We start from the raw sequence: 24,325 nt of genomic DNA on the forward strand, positions 1-24,325 counted from the left end.
AAACTGTTCTTGAGTGTATTGGTCCGCGATTTGATGGACCTAAAACGTTTACCAGAGAGCAGCAATTCAAACAACCGATGTCCCGGATGGAAAGGATCCTTTAAAATATTCCCTGCTCTTCTGAGAGAGCGTGCGGTGTAATACCGTCTCCTAACCAGACGCGATGCGATTCCAGCGACAGGCAGTTTCTCTGTCCACACCAGACGCGACTGCGAGATGCGTCATAATCAATCAAACCCCACAGCCAATCAGAGAGCAGCGTGTGGGCGGAGTCTCACGGCCCCAGAGTAATCCTGACGGCACTCACAAGAACATGGATAAGTACATAATCAAATATTACACCATTTAAACATTATTAGAAATACATACTGAGTTACTAAAACAACCTTTGTCAAAGAATACACTTGTTTGTTCACAGTTTGAAAGTTTGTTTCCATTCGTTTACTTTCAAGATCTGAGGTGAATTATCCATTGTTGCTTTTACAGCTGCTTCTAAAATAGAATCGTCGCGGCTGGCTAGCAGAAACACTGATTGACATGGAAAATACGACTTTTATCGGTGTAAAGCTCTTTTAGGGAAGGTTAAGGGCAGCCAATGAGAGCGTAAAGCAACACATGTTCTTGTTTTATTGGCAGACGGACGTATTCATACTCAGAACCGCAGCTGTACAACCAGAACAGCGGCGGGAACTACTTCGACACGCAAGGCAGCTCGGGTCAGGTGAGCGCGGTGGTGACCAATCACAGCATGGCTAACAACGGCAACGGGAACGGCGCTCTGGGAATGGGCCTATCAGGAGGCCAGATCATCAGCAGCTCTGGAGCTTATCTGATTGGAGGAAACTCCATGGATGGCTCCGCCCCTCACTCCGCGGCTCAGACCACCAGAGCCTCCCCCGCCACGGTGAGCACCAATCACATCGCTCATAACCAGTGTTGTGTGTAACACATAGCGAGTTGCGTAATCACATTACTTTTTCAAGGAACTAGTAAAGTAACACTACTTTTTCAATTCACAACAAAATATCTAAGTTACTTTTTCAAATAAGTAACGCTAAATACTTTTTCACATTTATTGACTGACAGCTCTACTGTCCCCATGTTGAGAGAAATAAAGTGAGGTGGTGTGTGTGTGTGAACATGATGGTTATTGTAGTTCTAGACTAAATGTGAACGTGCATTACCTCAGAGTGAATGAAAACAGTAAAATGCAATCTCAGAATTTTGGTGAGAAAAAGTAACGCAAAATTAGTGTAACGCATTACTTTTCATAAAAAGTAACTAAGTAACGCAATTGGTTACTTTAAGGAGTAACGCAATGTTGTAATAGTTGGGGGCCTTAAGCACATTTTCACGCAAATTCATCTAAAAGCGCCAAATTTGGTGCTTCTAGATGAATTTGCGTGAACAATGGGGTGTAAGGCCCCATACTACAGCCCAAACTGCTTTTTTGGACAGCGGCCATATTGGAATTGGAGGATCAAGGGGTCCATATATACTGGGTCATAAATATAATCATTCCTATGTGTTTCCCATGATCAATTAAGCTGAAAAACATATCAAGTTTGTATTTGTAACTCATCATGTGGTTCAAAAGTTATAGCCAGAACCCTTTTCGGGCAGCGGCCATATTGGATTTGGCCGCCATCTTGGCCCCGAGGGTCGCTGGCTCCGGCGCCATAGCTAAATCATTTCGATATGACCTGAGTGCCAAATTTGGTGCTTTTAGATGAATTTGTGCGAAATGACCTATTTATGTGCTTAATTCCCCCAACTATAATGCATTACTTTTCAAAGTAACTTCCCCCAACACTGCACTTAAAGAGACAGTGCACACAAACATCATTTACTCGCACGACCTCAAGCTGTTCCAAACCTGTACGAGTTTCTTTCTCGTGTTGAACATGAAGATAATCAAACAGTTGCTGGTCCCCATTGACCAACATCCTTCAAAAGATCATCTTTTGTGTTCAGCACAAGAAACTCAAACAGGTCTGGAACAACAAATGATGATTTTGGGGTCTCTTTAACCCTCATGTTGTCTTCCAGTTATTTCACCCGGAGAGGGGGGACATTTTTCCCCCTACGGTTAGACTTGTTATTTATTGATTAATTTAAATAATTTTTTATATAATATTAAAACGTTTTTACTACTCACATTTATTTAATATCACATTATTTAATATTTAATTACACTTTTTAAAATTATTTATTCAGATTAAGTTGTTTTGAGGTGAACTTTGAGCTCAGATCAACGAGGCGAAACACAACCTGTGCTCGTCGACAGAAAACAAGCCGACAAAAAGATTGAACCCAATATTTGCCAATAACAGCATAAAGAGATTTAGAAGCAGTTTTTAAAAGGCCGGTCATTTTTGGATAATCTGAGGGTTAAACAAGGGTTAATCTGAAATGTGCTTGTGATTATTAAAGCCAGTTTTGAAAGAGCCTAAAACTTTTGAATCAAATACTTCAATTTAATTAATTCATTCAAATGAGTTGTCAATCTGAATAATTATACAGGCTGTTACCAATCAAAGTAATTAGCATATTTTATGTGATAATGGGTCTGTTCCAAAATCATCCACCTCATTTCTTTAATGTGAAAGTAAGCTATTTCGTGTGAGCGTGCATGACTTCAGACTCATTAGCTGGTGATTATTTCTATAGCACTTAATTCAGGACAGACCGTTTCAAAGCAGCTTCACTGTAATAAACGGGAAAATAATGATGCAAACTTCATTAAATATGACACACATTCTAAAAAAACAATAGTGTCATCATTCAGATCAGTAAACGGTAAAACTATTTGCACTACAAACTAGTGTTTACAATATAAGTATTAAAATATGATAACAAATGCCAGTTTGCAATATTAAACAGCATAACGGACTGTTTTTGTACAACTGGAAGCGGGTAATAAAGTGGATAGATTAGCAACATGCATGCACAAGTACAGTAGTTTGTTGTACTGATGGTTTTCAGCATTAAAAGCATGAGTACATATAAACATACAAGCAGTGCTGCCGTATGATTGGACCAACACAACGCAGCATGTTGAGCATCATGTGATGTCTTAAAATATTATAGGATGTTATGTAGAAGGAAAAAAACTTTATATTGCTTCATTAATGTTGTCAACCACCTTTATATTGTTAGAATATGTAAATGAATGGTTGGTTTATAAAATCGTCTGCATTTTTGTATCCCCGCTCACAGACAGTCGGATCGGGCCCAGTGCATTATGGGTGTTGAGGTTCTCCAACCTTTTTGGGAACTTCACAGCCCCTTTTCTTTAATCGTGAAGCACTGATTTCTATGGAAGCTTGTGTCCGCCACAGAAAAACACATTTTAAAAGATAATTGTGACTTTTTATCTCACAATTGCAAGATATAAAGTCATAATTATGAGATATAAACTCACAATTCTGACTTTATAACACAATTGTGACTTTATATCACGCAATTCTGACTTTATAACACAATTGTGACTTTATATCACGCAATTCTGACTTTATATCACACAATTGTGACTTTATATCGCGCAATTCTGACTTTATATCACGCAATTCTGACTTTATAACACACAATTCTGACTTTATATCACGCAATTCTGACTTTATAACACACAATTCTGACTTTATAACACACAATTCTGACTTTATATCACGCAATTCTGACTTCATATCACGCAATTCTGACTTTATCACGCAATTGTGACTTTATATCACGCAATTCTGACTTTATATCACGCAATTCTGACTTTATAACACAATTGTGACTTTATATCACGCAATTCTGTCTTTATAACACGCAATTGTGACTTTATATCATGCAATTGTGACTTTATAACACGCAATTGTGACTTTATAACACGCAATTGTGACTTTATATCACGCAATTGTGACTTTATATCCAGTGTTGGAGAAGTTACTTTTAAAAAGTAGTGTTTTCTCGTTACTCGTTACTTCTTAAAAAAGTAATCCGTTACTTTACTTAGTTACCCCCTTTGGAAAGTAACTTTTTATGTTACTCGTTACTTTTACGTTACTTTTATGTTGCTTGACTTTGGGCAGAACCCAATATCTGTTCCTAAATGTGTAGGCCTACATAAAATTCTACCATGAACTCTACTTATTGAAAAACTAGAAAAAAAAAACTAAAAAAAGAGAGAGATTTTGAGATAGAAAAAAAATATATATTTATTTAAATAACATTTGAAAAACCTGTATAAACTGAACACCAAAGCACAATATTAACTATTGAGCGGTGGTGACGCGTTCATGAAAAATGTCACAAAGAACCGGCAAAAGAAATGATTATGAATATCGAATATCAAATATAGCAAGGAGACATTTCAATTGTTTATTAATAAACAAGTGTTTTCTTTGTCAGTCAGTGTCGGCTGCAAAGATAAAGTTGACGATGCTGACTCGCAATCTTCACAGTAGTGAACGCGCCAGAGAGAAATGCACATTTCATATGGATTACATAAGCAGAGAGTAGTCTGTTTTCTCTCGTTTTGAATAGTTTTGTTTTAAAGTACACATTTCAAGCTTTCTATATATTTCTCAGATCTTTGAGGCAAGTAGCTTGCGCTAAGTTTCGGTTCATTTATGAGACGAGCTCAGTCCACGCGCCGGCACGGAGCTCCTGAGAAGTCCTGATTATATTGCCTGCTATATTTACTGCTTATTTATTAAAGACAATTGGTTGATGAAACATTGATTAAAATTAAGATACAATTAATACAAAACGAAATTCACTTTAAAGAAAGGCTTTCTACAAAAACAAACTTAATGAAGTGGTCAAAATCATGTCTGACCACTCCATTTGTCTCCCGATTGCGCATCTTATGCTCTTACTCATGCTTTTCACTTTTCATATAATCAACATTGATGAAATTAAAAAATAAATTATTTTATTTAAACATAAATATGAAACTAAATCGTTTTCTTTAATGACTAGGCTACAACACGCAGGTCTATACAGAGAAATTTAATATCGGAGCGGGATTTGAGCGAACGCCGTCTTACTGTAAGCATGTGGGGGTAGAGGTACGATTTTCGAGCAATCATCGAATATTATTTTGCTTGATATGCCAATCCTTAATATTTGGTGTTTTAAATGCCTGTTTGAGGTCTCTGTGAAAGATTTAAAGCAGTATTTTAGTGCCGCTTTCAGAGCGGTCAAGTCCGAAGAACTGTTACGTCCATATTGTTTCTTTCCTCATACACGAAAAATTCAATACAATTAATATTTTATGTTCTGTGGAGAGCCAACCCTTCTTCATCCGGTGGGAGTATTACTTTTGGTTTGCGCAGTGTAATTCACAGAATTGATTGCTCTGCTACCAGCCTCTGTCACGTAGCCTACCATGTGGAGCTTGTGACTATTGCAAGCGCGCAGCTGAGGAGACACTGTTGCTGTCAAATCTGTCCATGGGAAAAGTAACGTTGTGCGGAATAGAAAAAGGAACTACGTTTCGTTACCAAATTCTCAGTAGTAACGCGTTACACTACTTTTTATCCGAAAAAGTAGTTACGTTACTGTAACGCGTTACACACAACACTGTTTATATCACGCAATTGTCTTTATAACACGCAATTGTGACTTTATATCATGCAATTGTGACTTTATATCACGCAATTCTGTCTTTATAACACGCAATTGTGACTTTATATCATGCAATTGTGACTTTACAACACGCAATTGTGACTTTATAATACGCTATTGTGACTTTATAACACGCAATTGTGACTTTATATCACGCAATTGTGACTTTATAACACGCAGTTGTTACTTTATAACACGCAATTGTGACTTTATATCACGCAATTGTGACTTTATATCACGCAATTCTGTCTTTATAACACGCAATTGTGACTTTATATCATGCAATTGTGACTTTATAACACGCAATTGTGACTTTATAACACGCAATTGTGACTTTATAACACACAATTGTGACTTTATAACACGCAATTGTGACTTTATAACACGCAATTCTGTCTTTATAACACGCAATTGTGACTTTATAACACGCAGTTGTTACTTTATAACACGCAATTGTGACTTTATATCACGCAATTCTGTCTTTATAACACGCAATTGTGACTTTATAACACGCAGTTGTTACTTTATAACACACAATTGTGACTTTATAACACGCAATTGTGACTTTATAATACGCTATTGTGACTTTATAACACGCAATTGTGACTTTATAACACGCAGTTGTTACTTTATAACACGCAATTGTGACTTTATATCACGCAATTGTGACTTTATATCACGCAATTCTGTCTTTATAACACGCAATTGTGACTTTATATCATGCAATTGTGACTTTATAACACGCAATTGTGACTTTATAACACGCAATTGTGACTTTATAACACACAATTGTGACTTTATAACACGCAATTGTGACTTTATAACACGCAATTCTGTCTTTATAACACGCAATTGTGACTTTATAACACGCAGTTGTTACTTTATAACACGCAATTGTGACTTTATATCACGCAATTCTGTCTTTATAACACGCAATTGTGACTTTATAACACGCAGTTGTTACTTTATAACACACAATTGTGACTTTATAACACGCAATTGTGACTTTATAACACGCAATTCTGTCTTTATAACACGCAATTGTGACTTTATAACACGCAGTTGTTACTTTATAACACGCAATTGTGACTTTATATCACGCAATTCTGTCTTTATAACACGCAATTGTGACTTTATAACACGCAATTGTGACTTTATAACACGCAATTCTGTCTTTATAACACGCAATTGTGACTTTATAACACGCAGTTGTTACTTTATAACACAATTGTGACTTTATAACACGCAATTGTGACTTTATAACACGCAATTCTGTCTTTATAACACGCAATTGTGACTTTATAACACGCAGTTGTTACTTTATAACACGCAATTGTGACTTTATATCACGCAATTCTGTCTTTATAACACGCAATTGTGACTTTATAACACGCAATTGTGACTTTATATCATGCAATTGTGACTTTATAACACGCAATTGTGACTTTATAACACGCAATTGTGACTTTATAACACACAATTGTGACTTTATAACACGCAATTGTGACTTTATAACACACAATTGTGACTTTATAACACGCAATTGTGACTTTATATCACACAATTGTGACTTTATAACACACAATTGTGACTTTATAACACACAATTGTGACTTTATAACACGCAATTGTGACTTTATAACACACAATTGTGACTTTATAACACGCAATTGTGACTTTATAACACACAATTGTGACTTTATAAAACGCAATTGTGACTTTATATCACGCAATTCTGACTTTATATCACGCAATTGTGACTTTATATCACGCAATTGTGACTTTATATCACGCAATTCTGACTTTATAACACGCAATTCTGACTTTATATCACGCAATTGTGACTTTATATCACGCAATTGTGACTTTATAACACGCAATTGTGACTTTATAACACACAATTGTGACTTTATAACACGCAATTGTGACTTTATATCACGCAATTGTGACTTTATATCACGCAATTGTGACTTTATAACACGCAATTGTGACTTTATATCACGCAATTCTGACTTTATATCACGCAATTCTGACTTTATATCACGCAATTGTGACTTTATATCACGCAATTGTGACTTTATAACACGCAATTGTGACTTTATATCACGCAATTCTGACTTTATATCACGCATTTCTGACTTTATAACACGCAATTATGACTTTATATCACGCAATTGTGACTTTATATCACGCAATTGTGACTTTATATCACGCAATTGTGACTTTATATCACGCAATTCTGACTTTATATCACGCAATTCTGACTTTATAACACGCAATTGTGACTTTATATCACGCAATTCTGACTTTATATCACGCAATTCTGACTTTATAAGACAATTGCGACGTTATATCACGCAATTGTGACTTTATATCACGCAATTCTGACTTTATAACACAATTGTGACTTTATATCACGCAATTCTGACTTTATAACACGCAATTGTGACTTTATATCACGCAATTCTGACTTTATATCACGCAATTCTGACTTTATAAGACAATTGCGACGTTATATCACGCAATTGCGACGTTATATCACGCAATTGCGACGTTATATCACGCAATTCTGAAAGACAGAATTGTGAGATAAAAAGTCGCAATTACCTTTGTTATGTGTTATTCTGTGGTGTAAACAAGCTTCCATAGATGTCTACTGCATGTTTTATTTTGCCAGCAATGAATTACACCTTTAATTTCTAAGTCTGTATATGAAGACTTGGCCTCATTATCAAATGTAATGTTGCTTAGATGTTCAGTTCTGAGTGAAGGTTTACAGAAGCTGGATCATGAGGACTGTGTGTGTGTGTGTGTGTTGGTGGCTGGGATGCTTTAGTCGGGTCTATTTCTGCTGCTCATCTCTGGTTTCAGTACAGCTATCTTTCGCTACAGCCTTCATTTGATTTCTCCCCCCCCCCCTCTTTTTGTTTTGTTCTCCTTTATTCTTTTGCTCTTTGGTCTATCAGATTGAAATGGCGATTGAGACGCTCCAAAAGTCTGAAGGTTTATCCAGTCAGAGAAGTTCGCTGCTCAACAGCCATGTAAGTTGTGAACACGCACCGCTTGGCTTTGCTCGCCTCCTAGCGATCTGCTACGGTACTTTACGCTTTTCTCTGTCTCTACGGGTAACTCTCTCTCTCTCACTCTTTCTTAAGGACGTTCACACCAAGGAGATTAATGATAACGTAACTATGTAATAGGGAAGTCCCCGGCGTAACCATAACAACAGAGATATCATTGGAATTACTTTCAGAACTTTATTTTATTCCAGCTGATGAACGATAAAAGCTGACAGCCAATCAGAATCCACCCTGCTTTTACGAGCTCGAGCATTTAAAGCGTCAGGTTTGAAATCAAACGTTATTGCGTTATAGGCTATGTCACAATCGAAATAACTCCATCCAACATCAAGTTCTATGCATTTAAGTATCTGTTGATAGCAAATTTATGCATTTTCCTAAAACAAAAATATAAACATAATAATGTAATTGTACTGAAAAGGAGAGTGTATAGAGTCACCATAAATTGTTCACTATGGCTTTTTTTTTTTTTTTTTTTTAAACTGCTTATGTATTATAAAATTAAATGCATAGAATTGAGTGTGCAAACGTTTGTATTTGACAACTGTAATTTCTATTTAAAATATTGAACAAGGAAGGGATAAAGGAGATGTAAAGTGAACACCGAGAACTTGATCTTATTAGATAAAACACGTGTGGACAGTTTCCCTTTGGGGACATTTGCAGTTGAAAAAAAGAAGAAGTAAAATATCAATATATATTTTATTGCAAATTTAAAAATCACAATAATATCGTATAATGGAGCCTCTGGTGATTCTAGACACTAATGTTTCGTTATCGTCATCGTTCTTGGTGTGAACGGGCCTTTATACTGTGCCGTTTAAAAGAGTCACATGATCAATAACTCATTTACTTCACATGTCTTTGCATTCTTTAAATTTGATTACAAAAAACCCCTAAAAATTTTTATTTCCAGATTCCCAGTGTAGACTCAGACTTTTTAAATGGCACTGTATTTATTAGGTTATGCAAGTTCTATTTTAGTGTAAAGTTTGTTTTTGTTATTTTTTCATGAATGGACTTTTACGTTAAATATGGCAAGATGTTCAATGATTTGTTCTGAGGTTATAGGTCATGCACCAATTAAAAACACCAGGATAGATCACGTCATTCCGAATCTGAGGCTTTCTTTCTTCCGTAGAAACACAAGAAGCAGTTTTATTCAGGGAAGTGTAAAGTGCGAGTGTATGTGACGCGTGTAGCGGTGTTGTTCACAGCTGCAATGGCTGCTGGATAACTACGAGACGGCCGAGGGCGTGAGTTTGCCCCGATCCACCCTGTACAACCACTACCTGCGCCACTGCCAGGAGCAGAAGCTGGACCCGGTGAACGCCGCGTCCTTCGGGAAGCTCATCCGCTCCATCTTCATGGGCCTGCGGACCCGGCGCTTGGGAACCCGGTAACATCTCCAGCTCTCCTCGCATCAACACTAGGGCTGGGCAAAACAAGACATGCTTCTAAATGTGGGCCACTAAATGAGCCACTGTCGTCACTTGGACTATTTTAACAAAGTCTTTACTAACTTTCTGGGCCGGCAAGTTTCAATCCCGTAGAAGCCTGTGGAGGAGTGAGACAGCTCTCAGATTTAATCAGAAATATCTTAATTTGTGTCCTGAAGATGAACGAAAGTCTTACGGGGAACAACATGAGGGAGAGTAACTACAGACAGAGTTTACATTTTGGGGTAAACTATCCCTTTAAATTGCCCAATTTTACTGTCATGACTGAATATTGTAAAAAAAAAAAAAATCACACTAGTATTAATACAGGTGTGCAGTGTTTATAAAGAGCACCAGGAGGAGGCGCTGTAGGAGCGGCAGAAACAGCGGTTTCCCCGGTAACGGCTGAACACAAAACGGTTTCCCCGGTAACGGCTGAACACAAAACGGTTTCCCCGGTAACGGCTGAACACAAAGCAGCGCAGCGCTCATAAACGCTGCTTTATCAGGAAAGATAAAGCAAGATTAAAAAGTTTTGATGTTATTTTCATTGAAAGACAGTCATTTCCCCTCAGATACATTCATATAAATGGACTGCATTTTATATAGCGCTTTCACAGACCCAATGGCCATTTTTTTACATTTTTGCCTCACATTCACCCATTCATACACCGACGGCAGTGTCAGCCATGCAAGGCCATCCAGCTCGTCAGGAGCAGCTGGGGTTAGGTGTCTCTCTCACACACACACACACACACAGCTGGGCTTAGGTGTCTTGCTCGTGGACACCTCGACACTTGGTCAGGTGGAACCGAAGATTGAACCACCAACCTTCTGGTTTGTAGACAACCTACATGAACCACTTATATTATATTATATATTATATTGGTTCAAAAGGCTGTGTTGAACCAATATAATATGGGAAACACTAATATAATTTGACAGATATCAATTATAGGGCCCTATGAAATCCGTTTTATTTTTTCCCAAATTCCGTTTTATTTTTTCCCAGATTCCGTTTTAATTTTTGGGAATTCATTTTTTTTACCCTTTACTGTTATTATAAAAAAACTTTTACCTTTAGTCATAAAAAGAATGTGCTTTTAAAGTTAATGATTAAAATGTATACAAATAAAATGGAAATGACCTTAAATTACAGACATTTACTCAGTAGCCTTTTCAGGACAAATACTGCATGATGCAACATGACACTGCACTCTTCAAGTTACAACAAAATATGGTTATGAGCTTTAAACTGTCCAGTAAAATAAATTATATTAGTTTAAATAAGTCACACTTGTCTCTCTCTCGCCTAGTGTCGCCCTCATAGACAGACGCGGTGTGTTTGTGTGTGTGTGTGTGTATGTGAGAGAGACGCGTGAGTGATAGAGAGACGGAGGGAGAGCGGGGAAAGGAAATACAACGAAAAGAATACGCTACGTGTTTTAAATAGCGTAAAAAAAATGAACGAAACACAATATGTGGCGGCCGGAGTTGATTTTGTGGCCGCGAATTAGTCTATGTGTGGGAAACACTGCATAAAAGTCACGAGCGAACTGCTCGGCTCGGCACTGAGGGCTTATAGCGTCGAGTTTCTTAACTTTTTCGCCGGCGAAAGCAGAGCCGTGGAGAGCCGCTTCGCCATGCTTTCATTGTTTTGATGCCGTCATTGGAGCTGAAATGACGGGAGGGGTTGTGTCGCCCAGATTAGCTTCCCCCGGTCTGCATTTTCACCAGACATCCGTTCTTCTCCCACACAAAAACAGAATTTCAATCCAAATATGTAAAATTCCACGAAATTCCGCGTTAACACTAGATTCCGCGTTAATTTGCCAATTCCGTAATTACGTCCGCGATTCCGTGATCGCGGAAATCATAGGGCCCTACAAATATAGTTTAACCTCTCCATCTTCAGCATCACCAGTGAACAGTGAAAGACCCTCACACAGTGTGGCGTTCCCATCATTTTCAAAGTGACATACACGGCTATTGTGATAATAAAAATGCATACCGTAACAAAAATAAACACTGGTATTCGGTATGAACCGGTATACCGCCCAGCACTATTATCTCTATCACCCAAAAGCCAGCATTAGTTTTCCTCCACTGTTCATAGGCTTGATCCGCCGTGTTACAGCGAATGTTGAGAGATTTTATGTGTGTTTTATCTTAAACATAAAATAACCGGATCCTGTTTGATCAACTGTTCTGACTTGTCCAAATTTTAGCATAAATTTTTCATCTTGTGCCAAAATCCTGTCCATTCATTGCATTTGAAATATAGATTTGGGTTCTGTTTTAATTGTACCTAAAATAAAAAGTCTAATATACAGGTTTGTGGCTCTTAATTTCTTTTTATTAATTAACCACTTGTAAACTTATGTTCACTGTTCTTTTTTATAAATATAGGATTTGTATTAAATCTATATTCATTGAGTCAAATCGGAAATCGAATCGAAACATCTGAATCGATACCCAGCCCTAGTCAACACATGCTCTGTGCTCCTCACTCCAGCGCCCTCTTGTTTTCTCTTCTTGAGTTTAGAGGGAACTCGAAGTATCATTATTACGGGATCCGTGTGAAGCCGGACTCTCCTCTGAACCGGTTGCAGGAGGACATGCAGTACATGGCGCTGAGACAGCAGCCCGTCCAGCAGAAGCAGAGGTTAGTCTCGTCGACCTGCAGCCTATGTGCAGTTTATTTCTGTAGTCAATCATTTTATCCCTTAAAACTCATCTTTGATCACCAAAATTACACATTTAAACGTTTTTTTTTTTCTTTGAAAAATATTCTTTGTGCCTTAAAATATCTTGAATGTAACTCGACACCCTCGCCTCATTTAGTATGCGTGGTTCTATGAATATGCAAATGAGCCCCGCCTCCACTCACTCACTCCGCTCAGAGATCCACTGGTTGACGATCACACGTTGATCTGATTGGTTACAAGGTCGTTTGTGACGTCAGAAACACCAGCGATTTCAAACCGTGTTTTTGAGACTGTCTTTGGTTCACTGCAGTTTTAAGCAGAAAATACTCAGCAATGCTGTCGACTTATGAACTTACACATGGTGTGTCTTAAAGCGTATTAAAAACACCACATAGACACATAAACAACATTAAAAACTGGATTTAACACGGGGACTTTAAAACACTAAAGACCAAAAGTTCGGAATAATGCATTTATTTGATCAGAAATAATGTAAAAACAGTGAAAACAGCTGTTTTCTATGTGAAGAATCCTGAAAAATAGTGTATCATGGTTTCCATAAAAATATTAATCATAAATGTTTCTTGAGCATCAGATCATCATATTAGAGTGATTTCTGGAGGATCATGTGACACTGAAGACTGGAGTAATGATGCTGAAAATTCAGCTTTGATCACAGGAATAAATTACACTTTACTAGATATTCACATAGAAAACTGTTATTTTACATTGGAATAATATTTTTGATCAAATGATTATCCCAAACATTTGTCCGGTAGTGAAGTTACCAGCTCATTACGCATCTCTTTTGTCCGTCTCCAGGTTCAAGCCAGTGCAGAAGATGGACAGTGTTTCGGGGGAGAGTTTCTCCAGCGGGGGGCAACACACACCCAGCGCCGCGGAGCAAACCTTCATCGCTCAGAGCCAACACCATCAGCAGTTCCTGGGTAAACCACACACACACACACACACCTAGAGCAGCTCAAATCATGCTTTAGAGGAGCTGATCTGGGGTGTGTTCTCTGTACACCGGCGTAACTCGCTGATTAGCTATCACTGTACGATCAATGCGTATAGCTAATCACGACTGTTTCCCGAAACCATATTGTCGCAAATTGGTCATTCAACCACGTTAGTTAATGATGTCACGCAGGAGTAATAAGTAGAGGTCGGCCGATTCATCGGTTTTGCCGATATATCGGTACCGATTAGGCATGTACCGATACCGATACCAGCACTCGGGTCGGTCCGATACTGTGCTCGTGTACTCGTAAAACTACCCCGATGCAACCGCAGCCGAGTCCACTTTAAATGGCCGTTCATATAACGCGTGGAGAGCGCGGCCGCACCGTTTCCGTAAAATGTTTCTCCTTTCCACAAGCGCTTGCGCTCCCGTGGCGTCTGCCGTCGCTATGCAACCATGAACACAGGCGCGCCTGGAAAAACGAGCCGCCGCACCGCATGCGTCGCTTCTATTATGAGCAGGCTTGCCGCGCGCCTACGTTTGAAATAACGAATTTGCACGCGCAAAAAAACAGCAATGGCCCCTTATGGCACCCTGACATCAGCCTAACCTCTCGCCAGTGGAGCAGGGAGTCGGAGGAGGAGTCATGTCAGCCGGTTGGAGATATTTTAAGATAAGCGATGATGATCAAAGTAGAGCAGACTGCAAACTATGCTCTGCTAAATTGTCAAGAGGAGGGGTGAGATATAGCTTTATACAAGTTGCATAGGCCTATTTACTGTCACAGTCAGAAAGTGAAAAACATCTGATGAAAATAAAACATTGTTAGAAGAACTGTTATGGTATTATCAAGTACTCATATTGGTACATCGGCAAGTACCCAAGTGTAAGTACTTGGTCTGAAAAAAAGTGGTATCGGTGCATCCCTAGTACCGATAGCTGATTGGTGGAACTATAGTTATCGGCAAAAATCCACACTGATGGTTTTTCCGGGTTGCGTCCGTTGCTGGAGCGGCTGAGAAGAGTGTGAGCGCATTATAGAGCGAGAGCGCCCCCTAGAGGACAAACAACTAACTATCACTGGCTGAGTTTACCTTCACACACAAGGCTGCACAGAGATCACACACTATACGGAGAGCGCTGACACTTCAGATGCGCATCTACAACACCGACAGCGAAACGGTATAAACAGAACACTACAGGCCATGTTGCCATATCATTATAAAGTAATTAGTTGACTAGATGCTGCATTAGCAGAGAAACAACAGCAGTGTGTTTCCGTCGAGGCTGAGAGGACTCTAACATTAGTACCTCGAGCGGTTAAAACAATGGGACAAAAACACACGCAAACCTCACCCATGTTTAATGTCGCAGTAGTTAGCATCTGTTTTTTTTTTTTTTTTTTTTTTTTATTTAATAAGAAACAAAATTTACAGACCAAAATCCACTGAAACTCTACATGCTTATACATTCATCCTCACATTCATACCCCAAACATACACGAGAAAAAATAATAATAAAAAATTATATATATATATATATATATATATATATACATACACACACATATATACACTTCCCCCTTTTCTTCCCCTTTAACACTTTACAAAATATATTACAACAGAAGAATAAACATGATATGAAAAAGATAGGAAAAACCACAAGATTTCATATAGTTATAATACACATATAATATTATTCCATTTTTTATTATATTCATCCAATTTATTTTTGCTTTCTGCTATTATCTTTTCTAAAAGAAGATGAGAACTTATAACATTCTTAAAGTGACCTAAACACAAGCTTGAAGATGTTTTTGTTTTAAAAATAAACATTTTCCCTATTACTAAAATGGTATTTAACACAAGAAAACTTCCTGTAAAATGACCAAGTACAATAGTTTGTGGTGTTATGATAAGTTCTATTCTTGCCGTCTTTAACCAAACTTGGACCCTTGACCAGAATTTATATACAAATGGACAAAAGTAAAATAAATGCCATAGATCTTCCTCTTCTTCCTCACAAAATCTGCAATGTGGGTTATTTTCAATATGATATAAATATAACATTTTTTTAGTTGCAATTATCTTTCAATTGGAATATTCTTGAATATGAATCTACAGAAGTGTTATAAATTGATCTAAAATATTCTTTCCATGGAATTGGTGCATTAATTTCATCTTCCCAGTATTGGCAGACCCTGTGAGGAAAAAGTGCAAATCCTGCAGAATATAACTTCCAATTATAAATTATTTTATTTATCTTTATATTATGTAACCCTTTTTGACATCGTACTTTTGGGAGACAAACCAATTGCTTGTGTTTATTTTGTATTTTTTGTTTCCAGCCAATTGGAATTGCTGAAACAATCTGATTGAATCGATACAAATCCAAACATTCATTAAATTGTATTGAAAAATCATAAAATGAAATAAAGTGACCAGATGTATCTAAGAAGTCATTCACAAAAATTAAACCGTTTTGAATACATATATTCCACAAAAGTGGTTGGTCTCCTATAGTAATTTCAGAGTTCATCCACAGTAACTGATTCTGCAATGGTTTTAATTGAAAAAAAAAGAAAAAATCCGAGCCAAAAAAATAAAAGGATGTATACAATCTTTTACTGGTAGCATCTGTTTGCATTAGTTTATATCCGGCTGGTCACTTTATGCATCCATTAGCCGGAGAAGTTGCGCATTTAAAGCTAGTGACGTGATTGTGTTCTCAACGTTGATGTGTTCATGCAGCCGACAGAAATCAGAAACGCATTTGATTATCACTAAAGCAATACATACTGCTATTTTGATTAGATAATCATCAAGTGTTCTAATATAGAAGCAAATAAAGGGAGAGACTGTACATGTAATATACATGTATGTAACTTTAATGCTCTGGCCTTTGCATATATTTAAAGACGGCCATCTTTAAGCATAGCAGACTCTTTGGCTTTATATGAAATGGAAACACTTTACAATAAGATTACATTTTTAACATTAACTACGGTTAATAAATGTTGTAGTATTGGTCATTTGTTGATTTCAACATTTACTAATGCATTTTAAATTGAGTTCATTTTTATTTTATCTGTTAAGCTTAGTGTATTATGAACTAACATGAATGATCAAGGTACAAATGTCTGTATCAAATATTAATACATGCTGTAAAAAAAAAAGTATATTGCATAATGCATATACTAGTTCATGAAAGCTAGCTAATACATCCTTGTTAACAAATGGGACTTGCAAAGTGTTACCTATGAAATCTGCGTATGTTTCTAGATTATAGCTAAAGAGACCTGCTGTAATACTTTAATGTTTAAATAATTTTCTGTAGAACTTCATTTTAATATATTAATATTTATATATTTATTTTATATACCACATTTCAGTTCAGCACTGTTTTACTTGGAGTGTTATGTTTTTTTTTTATATCCAGTATCCACATTTTAAAAACATCGGTTGAATAATCGGTTATCGGCATGTACGGTCAAACCTAAATATCGGTATCGGTAAAATCCACTATCGGTCGAACTCTAGTAATAACTACTTTTAATGAAACTGTTTGAGATGGAATTAATGCTAGATGTTCTGCTATTAATTACAGACATGCATCTGAGGAATATTTCTCATTTTTCTCAGTTATTTCACTTTATTTCCAGATTCACTCATAAACTCGTTCACACACACTAGAGCTCGTTCACACATGCGCACTCTTCAGAAACTACACTTTAAATCTCTTGACAAACTCAAAGACGTAAATTACATTAGTATGTATTCTAAATATAAGACACAGGTTGCACTGAATGTGAGCTTGATTATTTTGCTCAAGATCAGGATTTATTGAGTCCACATGTCATGCAATCTAGAAACTGCTTCTAAAGAGATCTAGATCTGTCGTTCCGAACGCAAGCGAATGTTCGTTGTAACGATGGTTTCGGGAAACACCGACTCGTTGAACTGCTGATAACGACAGCACTTGCGACTCTAGTTGGCTAACGCTGCTTCCGGGAAACACACCCCTGAATGTCCCTGTATGATGTCCCTGTTAGACGGGTCCAGAGCTCTGCCAGAGTTTGTTGAGCTGGACCTCGGAGAGCCTGTGGAAGACGTCGGCCTGGAGGACGTTAAAGCCCTTCAGACGCTGTACAGGGAACACTGCGAGGTCAGTCCATCAGCGCTCACGTTACAAACCGCATTACACTGCAAAACATGCTTTTCTTACTCAGTATTTTTGTCTTGTTTCCAGTCCAAATATCTAAAAATTCTTGAATCAGGATGCATTTACTAGATGAGTAAAATGACATGAGATATGTCTTTTCTGGGGAGAGAAATCGAAATTGAGTTGTTGGTTAAAAAAAGCTAAATTTTTTAATAGATGCACTTTTATGATGGACAGATGCACTTTTATGATGGATAGATGCACTTTTATCATGGATAGATGCACTTTTATGATGGACAGATGCACTTTTATGATGGATAGATGCACTTTTATGATGGATAGATGCACTTTTATGATGGACAGATGCACTTTTATGATGGACAGATGCACTTTTATGATGGATAGATGCACTTTTATGATGGATAGATGCACTTTTATGATGGATAGATGCACTTTTATGATGGATAGATGCACTTTTATCATGGATAGATGCACTTTTATGATGGATAGATGCACTTTTATCATGGATAGATGCACTTTTATGATGGATAGATGCACTTTTATGATGGATAGATGCACTTTTATCATGGATAGATGCACTTTTATCATGGATAGATGGACTTTTATCATGGATAGATGCACTTTTATGATGGACAGATGCACTTTTATGATGGATAGATGCACTTTTATCATGGATAGATGCACTTTTATCATGGATAGATGGACTTTTATCATGGATAGATGCACTTTTATCATGGATAGATGCACTTTTATGATGGATAGATGCACTTTTATGATGGATAGATGCACTTTTATGATGGATAGATGCACTTTTATGATGGATAGATGCACTTTTATGATGGATAGATGCACTTTTATCATGGATAGATGCACTTTTATCATGGATAGATGCACTTTTATGGACTTAAAAACAGATTGTATTCGCCTGAAAGAAGAATGCCAAATACACCTAGGTTGACTTGAGGGTTGGGCTAATTTTCATTTTTGGATGAACTATCCCTTTAAGTCTTGTTGAATTACAGTTTAAAGGTGATGTGATCATTTTCACACGCAGGCCATTTTGGACGTAGTGGTGAACCTTCAGTTCAATCTAATCGAGAACTTGTGGCAGACTTTCTGGCGCTACTCTCCCTCCAACACCGTAGAGGGCATCACCATCACAGAAAACAGGTATGTGACCCCGATCACCTCTTCAGTGCCAGCTCAGGCGATTAAACACGATTCCTGAGATGTGACTGTTGTTAACGCAGTGGTGTGAGTGAGATCGAGGGCCGTCTGCCGAGCGACACACTGATCCTGCTCTGCCGGAACGATGATGTGCTGAAGTGGATGAACACATGTGATCACCTGATGTATCAGGCCCTCGTCGAGATCCTCATCCCAGACGTTCTGAGACCCATTCCTAGTGAGTCTTTCATTGAACCAATTCATTAACATGCGTATTACACTGCAAACAATATTTTTGTCTTGTTTCCAGTCCAAATATCTAAAAAATTCTTAAATTAAGATGCATTTATTAGATGAGTAAAATGCCATGAGATATTATGTCTTGTTTTCTAGGAAAATAAATCAAAATTAAGTGAGTTGTTGCTTAAAAAAAGCTAAATTATCTACCAATGGGGTATGAAAATAATCTTGTTTCTGTTTGAATTAAGATTATTTTTCTTACCCCATTGGCTGATCATTTTGCTTTTTTTTTTAAGCTACAACTCTTAATTTTGATTTATTTTACCAGAAAAGACATAATAACTTATGGCATTTTACTACTTTAGTAAATGCATCTTGATTTAAGAATTGTTTGATATTTGTGAAAACAAGAAAAAAATACTAAGAAAGAAAAGCCAGCTTTATAGAAAAATTATGTTTATAATATCTTTGTCTTAGTCACATTTATCAGATAAGAGCTGGACGACACTATAGTTACATTTCGCGACGCTATAAACGATCACGCAGCTGAGATTTGCTATATAGTGTACATCGTTTTACATGAGTATATTGTATGCATTTTATTACTAAAGTTAATTATGTGGTGATATTGAGAATTATGAAGCCCGAGGTTTATTAATTGACATTTGGGTATTGGAATCACTGACACAGGTGATGCATATAAATTAATTTCAATTGTATCGCCCATTAATGACTCATCTCACGAGATTGGGTCCACGAGAACAGGCGAGATTTTTGCACAATATTTTAATGACAAAATTCATGACTGGAAAAATATTCTGCAGGTGCATTTTTAAATGTTTTAACTAATAATCTTGTAATGAATGTCATTTCAGTTCTACTTTGAGTATGAATGATCAAATGCATTGAAAGACAACAATATAAAAGCACTGTGAAATGTTTTGCCACAAACTCAACAGATTTTCTCCTGTGTGATTTGTACACGCGTCTCTTCAGACCGCACTGTACATGAATTATGAGCTTCCAGAACTTCTGATTGAGGCTGTGTGACCTCATAGTTTAACTCCTTTCCACAAATTGAATATAGACAGTTTAACAGTATAAATAAAAATAAATACGTTTTTTCTTAGTCTTATTAAGTGCAAACAATACATGAAGTGCAACCATAATCAAAGTACTCTCTCAATATTCAAAGTGCAGAGCCACAACTACACAGTGTTTGTGTTCGCGATCGCACGTACTCATTCTAGAAGACATTTATCAGACGCTGTGTTACACACCGAATCCTCCGCTATCGCTACGCGATCAGTGAACCGTGTGCGACTGCAACTCGTGCTGGATGAGTAGAGCAGACGTTTACAATGGATTTTATTTTTAAAGAAACAGCAGAAAGACAGTAGAGGTGGTGGGCATCATAGTGTACTGTGAATGTAGCGGTGGCATATTCCAGGCTAATCTCACCCTCGCGCTCCGTCAATGCGAGACAGTCACATTGGAGTCTTGCGAGATCCCGTCTCACCCCTACTAAGCAGTTGCTTTCTTCTTATATAAGTCTCTATCTGCATTGCACAGGTGCCTTGACTCAAGCCATCCGTAATTTTGCCAAAAGCCTTGAGGGCTGGCTCACCAACGCCATGAGCAGCATTCCCCAGAGGATGATCCAGACCAAGGTAAGAGCATAGGCCGTTACAGCGGTTTCAGCTAAAGCGAGTGATTATGAATGTGGAAACCCCAGTGCCTGATGCCTGCTCCAGACTACACCATTTATCTGTCCGTTACGATAGTCACTGTGTCAGATTACACCATTTTGACTCCTAAAATCTTGTTGTCGTGGACAAGAAATATGTCAGACTACACACTGCTTCCTGACCAGTCATCGTGTGCTGTCTTTACATACACTCACACACATACATACACACTCACAAAGTCAAAGTTTTTTTTGCCATTTGTAAGGCACAAAAGAATTTGTACACATACATAGGAATTGTACTGCAAATTGTACTAAATCACCCTTAGAGTCAAGAAAGTGCAGTGCACCTGTGCTTACTAGCCATTTATACTAAATATCCCCTATTTATGTGAATTTGCCATTAGTCTCATTGCTGCTGGATAAAAGCTGTTATAAAAACGTGTTCTGTGTGTGATGATACTGTCCGCTCTTATATCAGGGTGTCCGCGGGGTTTTAAAAAGTATTAAAAAGTGATAAATCAAAATTGTCAAATTTAAGGCCATTAAAAGTGTTAAATGTGGTCTCAGAGGTATTATTTTTTCCAAGTTAGGTATTATTTTGTCAGACTATCAGGTGTCCAGGGCACCGTGCCGGATCTCCGGGGTTCGGCCGTGAGGACAAAAAGAAAAAGGGGAACTTGCATGCGGTTTAATATTTTCGAGTCAATTGATTTCACCTACCAATCATATGAGAGGAACGCAGCTCTAACTAACGTTACAAGCCTATCAGAAGCAGAGCAGGGCGGGTCCTGGCAACACACAGTGTGATTGAGATCCATACGTCACATTAGCGTCGTCGGTGAAAGCATGGAGCGCAAGTTCATGAAGCCCGGGGATGATGTCCTACCCACGGGCGTAATTTCCTATGCGGACAAGGGGGACACTTTCGTTTGTTATGATTTTTAACCGCACACCGTCATTGCCACGGAGGAGCAGGACCGAGCCTGTGTAAAATAGCTCACTGAAAGTTCTAATGCGCGAGGATAGCGGTTGCGACCATAAAAAAAAATAGATTGCGACTAGAGCCCGACCGATATGGATTTTTGGGGGCCGATGCCGATACCGATATTAGGGAGTAAAAAAAGTCCGATACCGATATATCGGCCGATATTATTTATGTGTATATTATAATACAGTAGCAATATTATTTATGTGTATTATAGTACAGTATACCAGTCAAAAGTTTGGACACTTTCCTATTGGTGTGTACAAACTTTTGATGGGTACTTTACACAGTAGCTATAAACAGAATAAATATATTTTATAAACACGTTTTGCAATGATCACTCAAATGTGGTAATCAAACACTTGTGTGACACAGATATGTAATGGAGGCAGGGGGAATGATAGAATGAGAATTATACAGCTGAGCTGTAACCAAACTAGTTTGCATTGCATGTTATATTATATTATATTCTAAATACTGTTGCATAATCTTCACTAATGACTTTGTCTTTTAATTTAGTCATAACTTGTATCAATAAATATATAAAAAGTGTCACTGACAAAACCTTATTATCTTCTATTTTTACTCTTAATTCCTCTAATCTCTACCAGTGGAGGAAGAACTCAGATCTTTTTACTAAAGTAAAATTAATAATATCATAATGAAAACGTTTTTAATTACATATGTACAGTACTTTTATACTATTTTAAATAATTAGTAAGCAAAATGTACTAAACGTGAAACTAGGCTACTCTTAATGCAAAATGGCCCTATATAAAGTGTTATAATTATATACATTTTTGGAATATTGCTTGATGTTGTAACGTAGCGTTATCAGGCAGAATGAGCTTTAACACTGTGTCTACACCGGACGCGGCCGTTACTGCTCGCGGCGCAACAGCTGTTTACCCGAGACAAAGCAGAATCAGTTTACTGTCGGAGATCGCTCGCGCCACGCATTTTAATCAATGTTTCATCAACCAATTGCCTTAATAAATAAGAAGTAGGCCTAAATATAGCAGACAATATAATCAGGACTTCTCAGCTGCGCGCTTTGCAATAGTCACAAGCTCACACAATACGTGACAGAGGCTTGTAGCAGAGAAATCAATTCTGTGAATTACACTGCGCAAATCACAAGTAGGCTACTACCCACCGGATGAAGAAGGGTTGGCTCTCAGTCTCCACAGGCTACATAAAATATTCATTTTATTTTATTTTATTTTTCGTGTTCGCATTTATGAGGAAAAAACAATGTTACAGACGCGACAGTTCAGCACTACGGACGAGAGCGCTCTGAAAGCGGCACTAATGCTTTGAAACTTTCACATAGACATCAAACAGAAAGCACAAAACCTTTCGTTTCAAAGTGAATTTCGTTTTGTATTAATTGTATCTTAATTTTAATCAATGTTTTATCAGCCATTTGCCTGGATTTAATTTATAAGAAGTAAATTTAGCAGACGATAGATAATCTCGACACGGAGGCGCCTGCGGGTGAACTGGAGCTCGTCTCATGAACCGAAACTCAGCGTATAGACCTGAGAATTGAAATATATCTATATTGAAATGTCTACTTTTAAACAGAACAACTTCAAAACGAAAGACAGACAGACTCATGTAATCGTATGAAATGTGCATTTCTCTCTGGCACGCGTTCACTGAAGATCGCGAGTCAGCATCGTCAACTTCATCTTTGGCTGACACTGACTGAAAACACTTGTTTATTAATAAACAATTAAAATGTGTCCTTGCTATTTGTTGTATTCATAATCATTACTTTTGCCAGTTCTTGTGACAGCTTTTAGGTGCTTTATTGGCAGCGCCACCCTTACATGAATCAGCGCACCCGCATTTTTTTAAATATTCATTTATCGGCCATTATAAATGCCGATACCGATAGTAAGGAAAATGCCTAAAATCGGCCGATAATATCGGCCCGCCGATATATCGGTCGGGCTCTAATTGCGACACAGTCAGTGATACAACGCCAGAAACAACAACAGGTGACGAATGTCATCATGGATGAAATGAAAGAAAGGAGATGTGAGTTGGTTGATTCAGGAAATTAGCCCAGGTCAGGATAATTTCAGACTGTTAGCTAAATATTTAATGTAGAACATTACTGTGTAACGTTAGCTACTAAAAAAACATTCGGTGTAACGTTAGGCCTACGTTACCATGAAAACGAGTCCACTTCAAACCGCAATATTTTCTGTCAGCAATGTATGATAAGTGCTGACAGCAACGTTAAC

At 37.6% G+C, this 24,325-nt stretch overlaps 1 protein-coding gene across 2 annotated transcripts in view; it reads left to right on the top strand.

Annotated features, from left to right (window-relative positions):
* The window catches only part of rfx3 (regulatory factor X, 3 (influences HLA class II expression)), a 56,443-nt gene that overhangs the window by 22,040 nt on the left and 10,078 nt on the right, over window positions 1-24,325 (top strand). Inside the window, exons 4-12 of one of the 2 annotated variants that reach the window (XM_056240749.1) lie at window positions 637-904; window positions 8,582-8,656; window positions 9,913-10,094; window positions 12,680-12,799; window positions 13,665-13,789; window positions 17,858-17,970; window positions 19,043-19,158; window positions 19,239-19,393; window positions 20,968-21,065. In XM_056240749.1, coding sequence (XP_056096724.1) covers window positions 637-904; window positions 8,582-8,656; window positions 9,913-10,094; window positions 12,680-12,799; window positions 13,665-13,789; window positions 17,858-17,970; window positions 19,043-19,158; window positions 19,239-19,393; window positions 20,968-21,065 — 1,252 coding nt within the window. The remainder of the gene's footprint in view (window positions 1-636; window positions 905-8,581; window positions 8,657-9,912; window positions 10,095-12,679; window positions 12,800-13,664; window positions 13,790-17,857; window positions 17,971-19,042; window positions 19,159-19,238; window positions 19,394-20,967; window positions 21,066-24,325) is intronic. The other variant, XM_056240750.1, reaches the window with a different exon arrangement.

Source organism: Rhinichthys klamathensis, unplaced genomic scaffold (assembly GCF_029890125.1).
Source record: "Rhinichthys klamathensis goyatoka isolate OS25496 unplaced genomic scaffold, OSU_Roscu_1.1 h1tg000611l_1, whole genome shotgun sequence".
In the NCBI taxonomy this organism is placed as follows: Eukaryota; Metazoa; Chordata; class Actinopteri; order Cypriniformes; family Leuciscidae; genus Rhinichthys; species Rhinichthys klamathensis.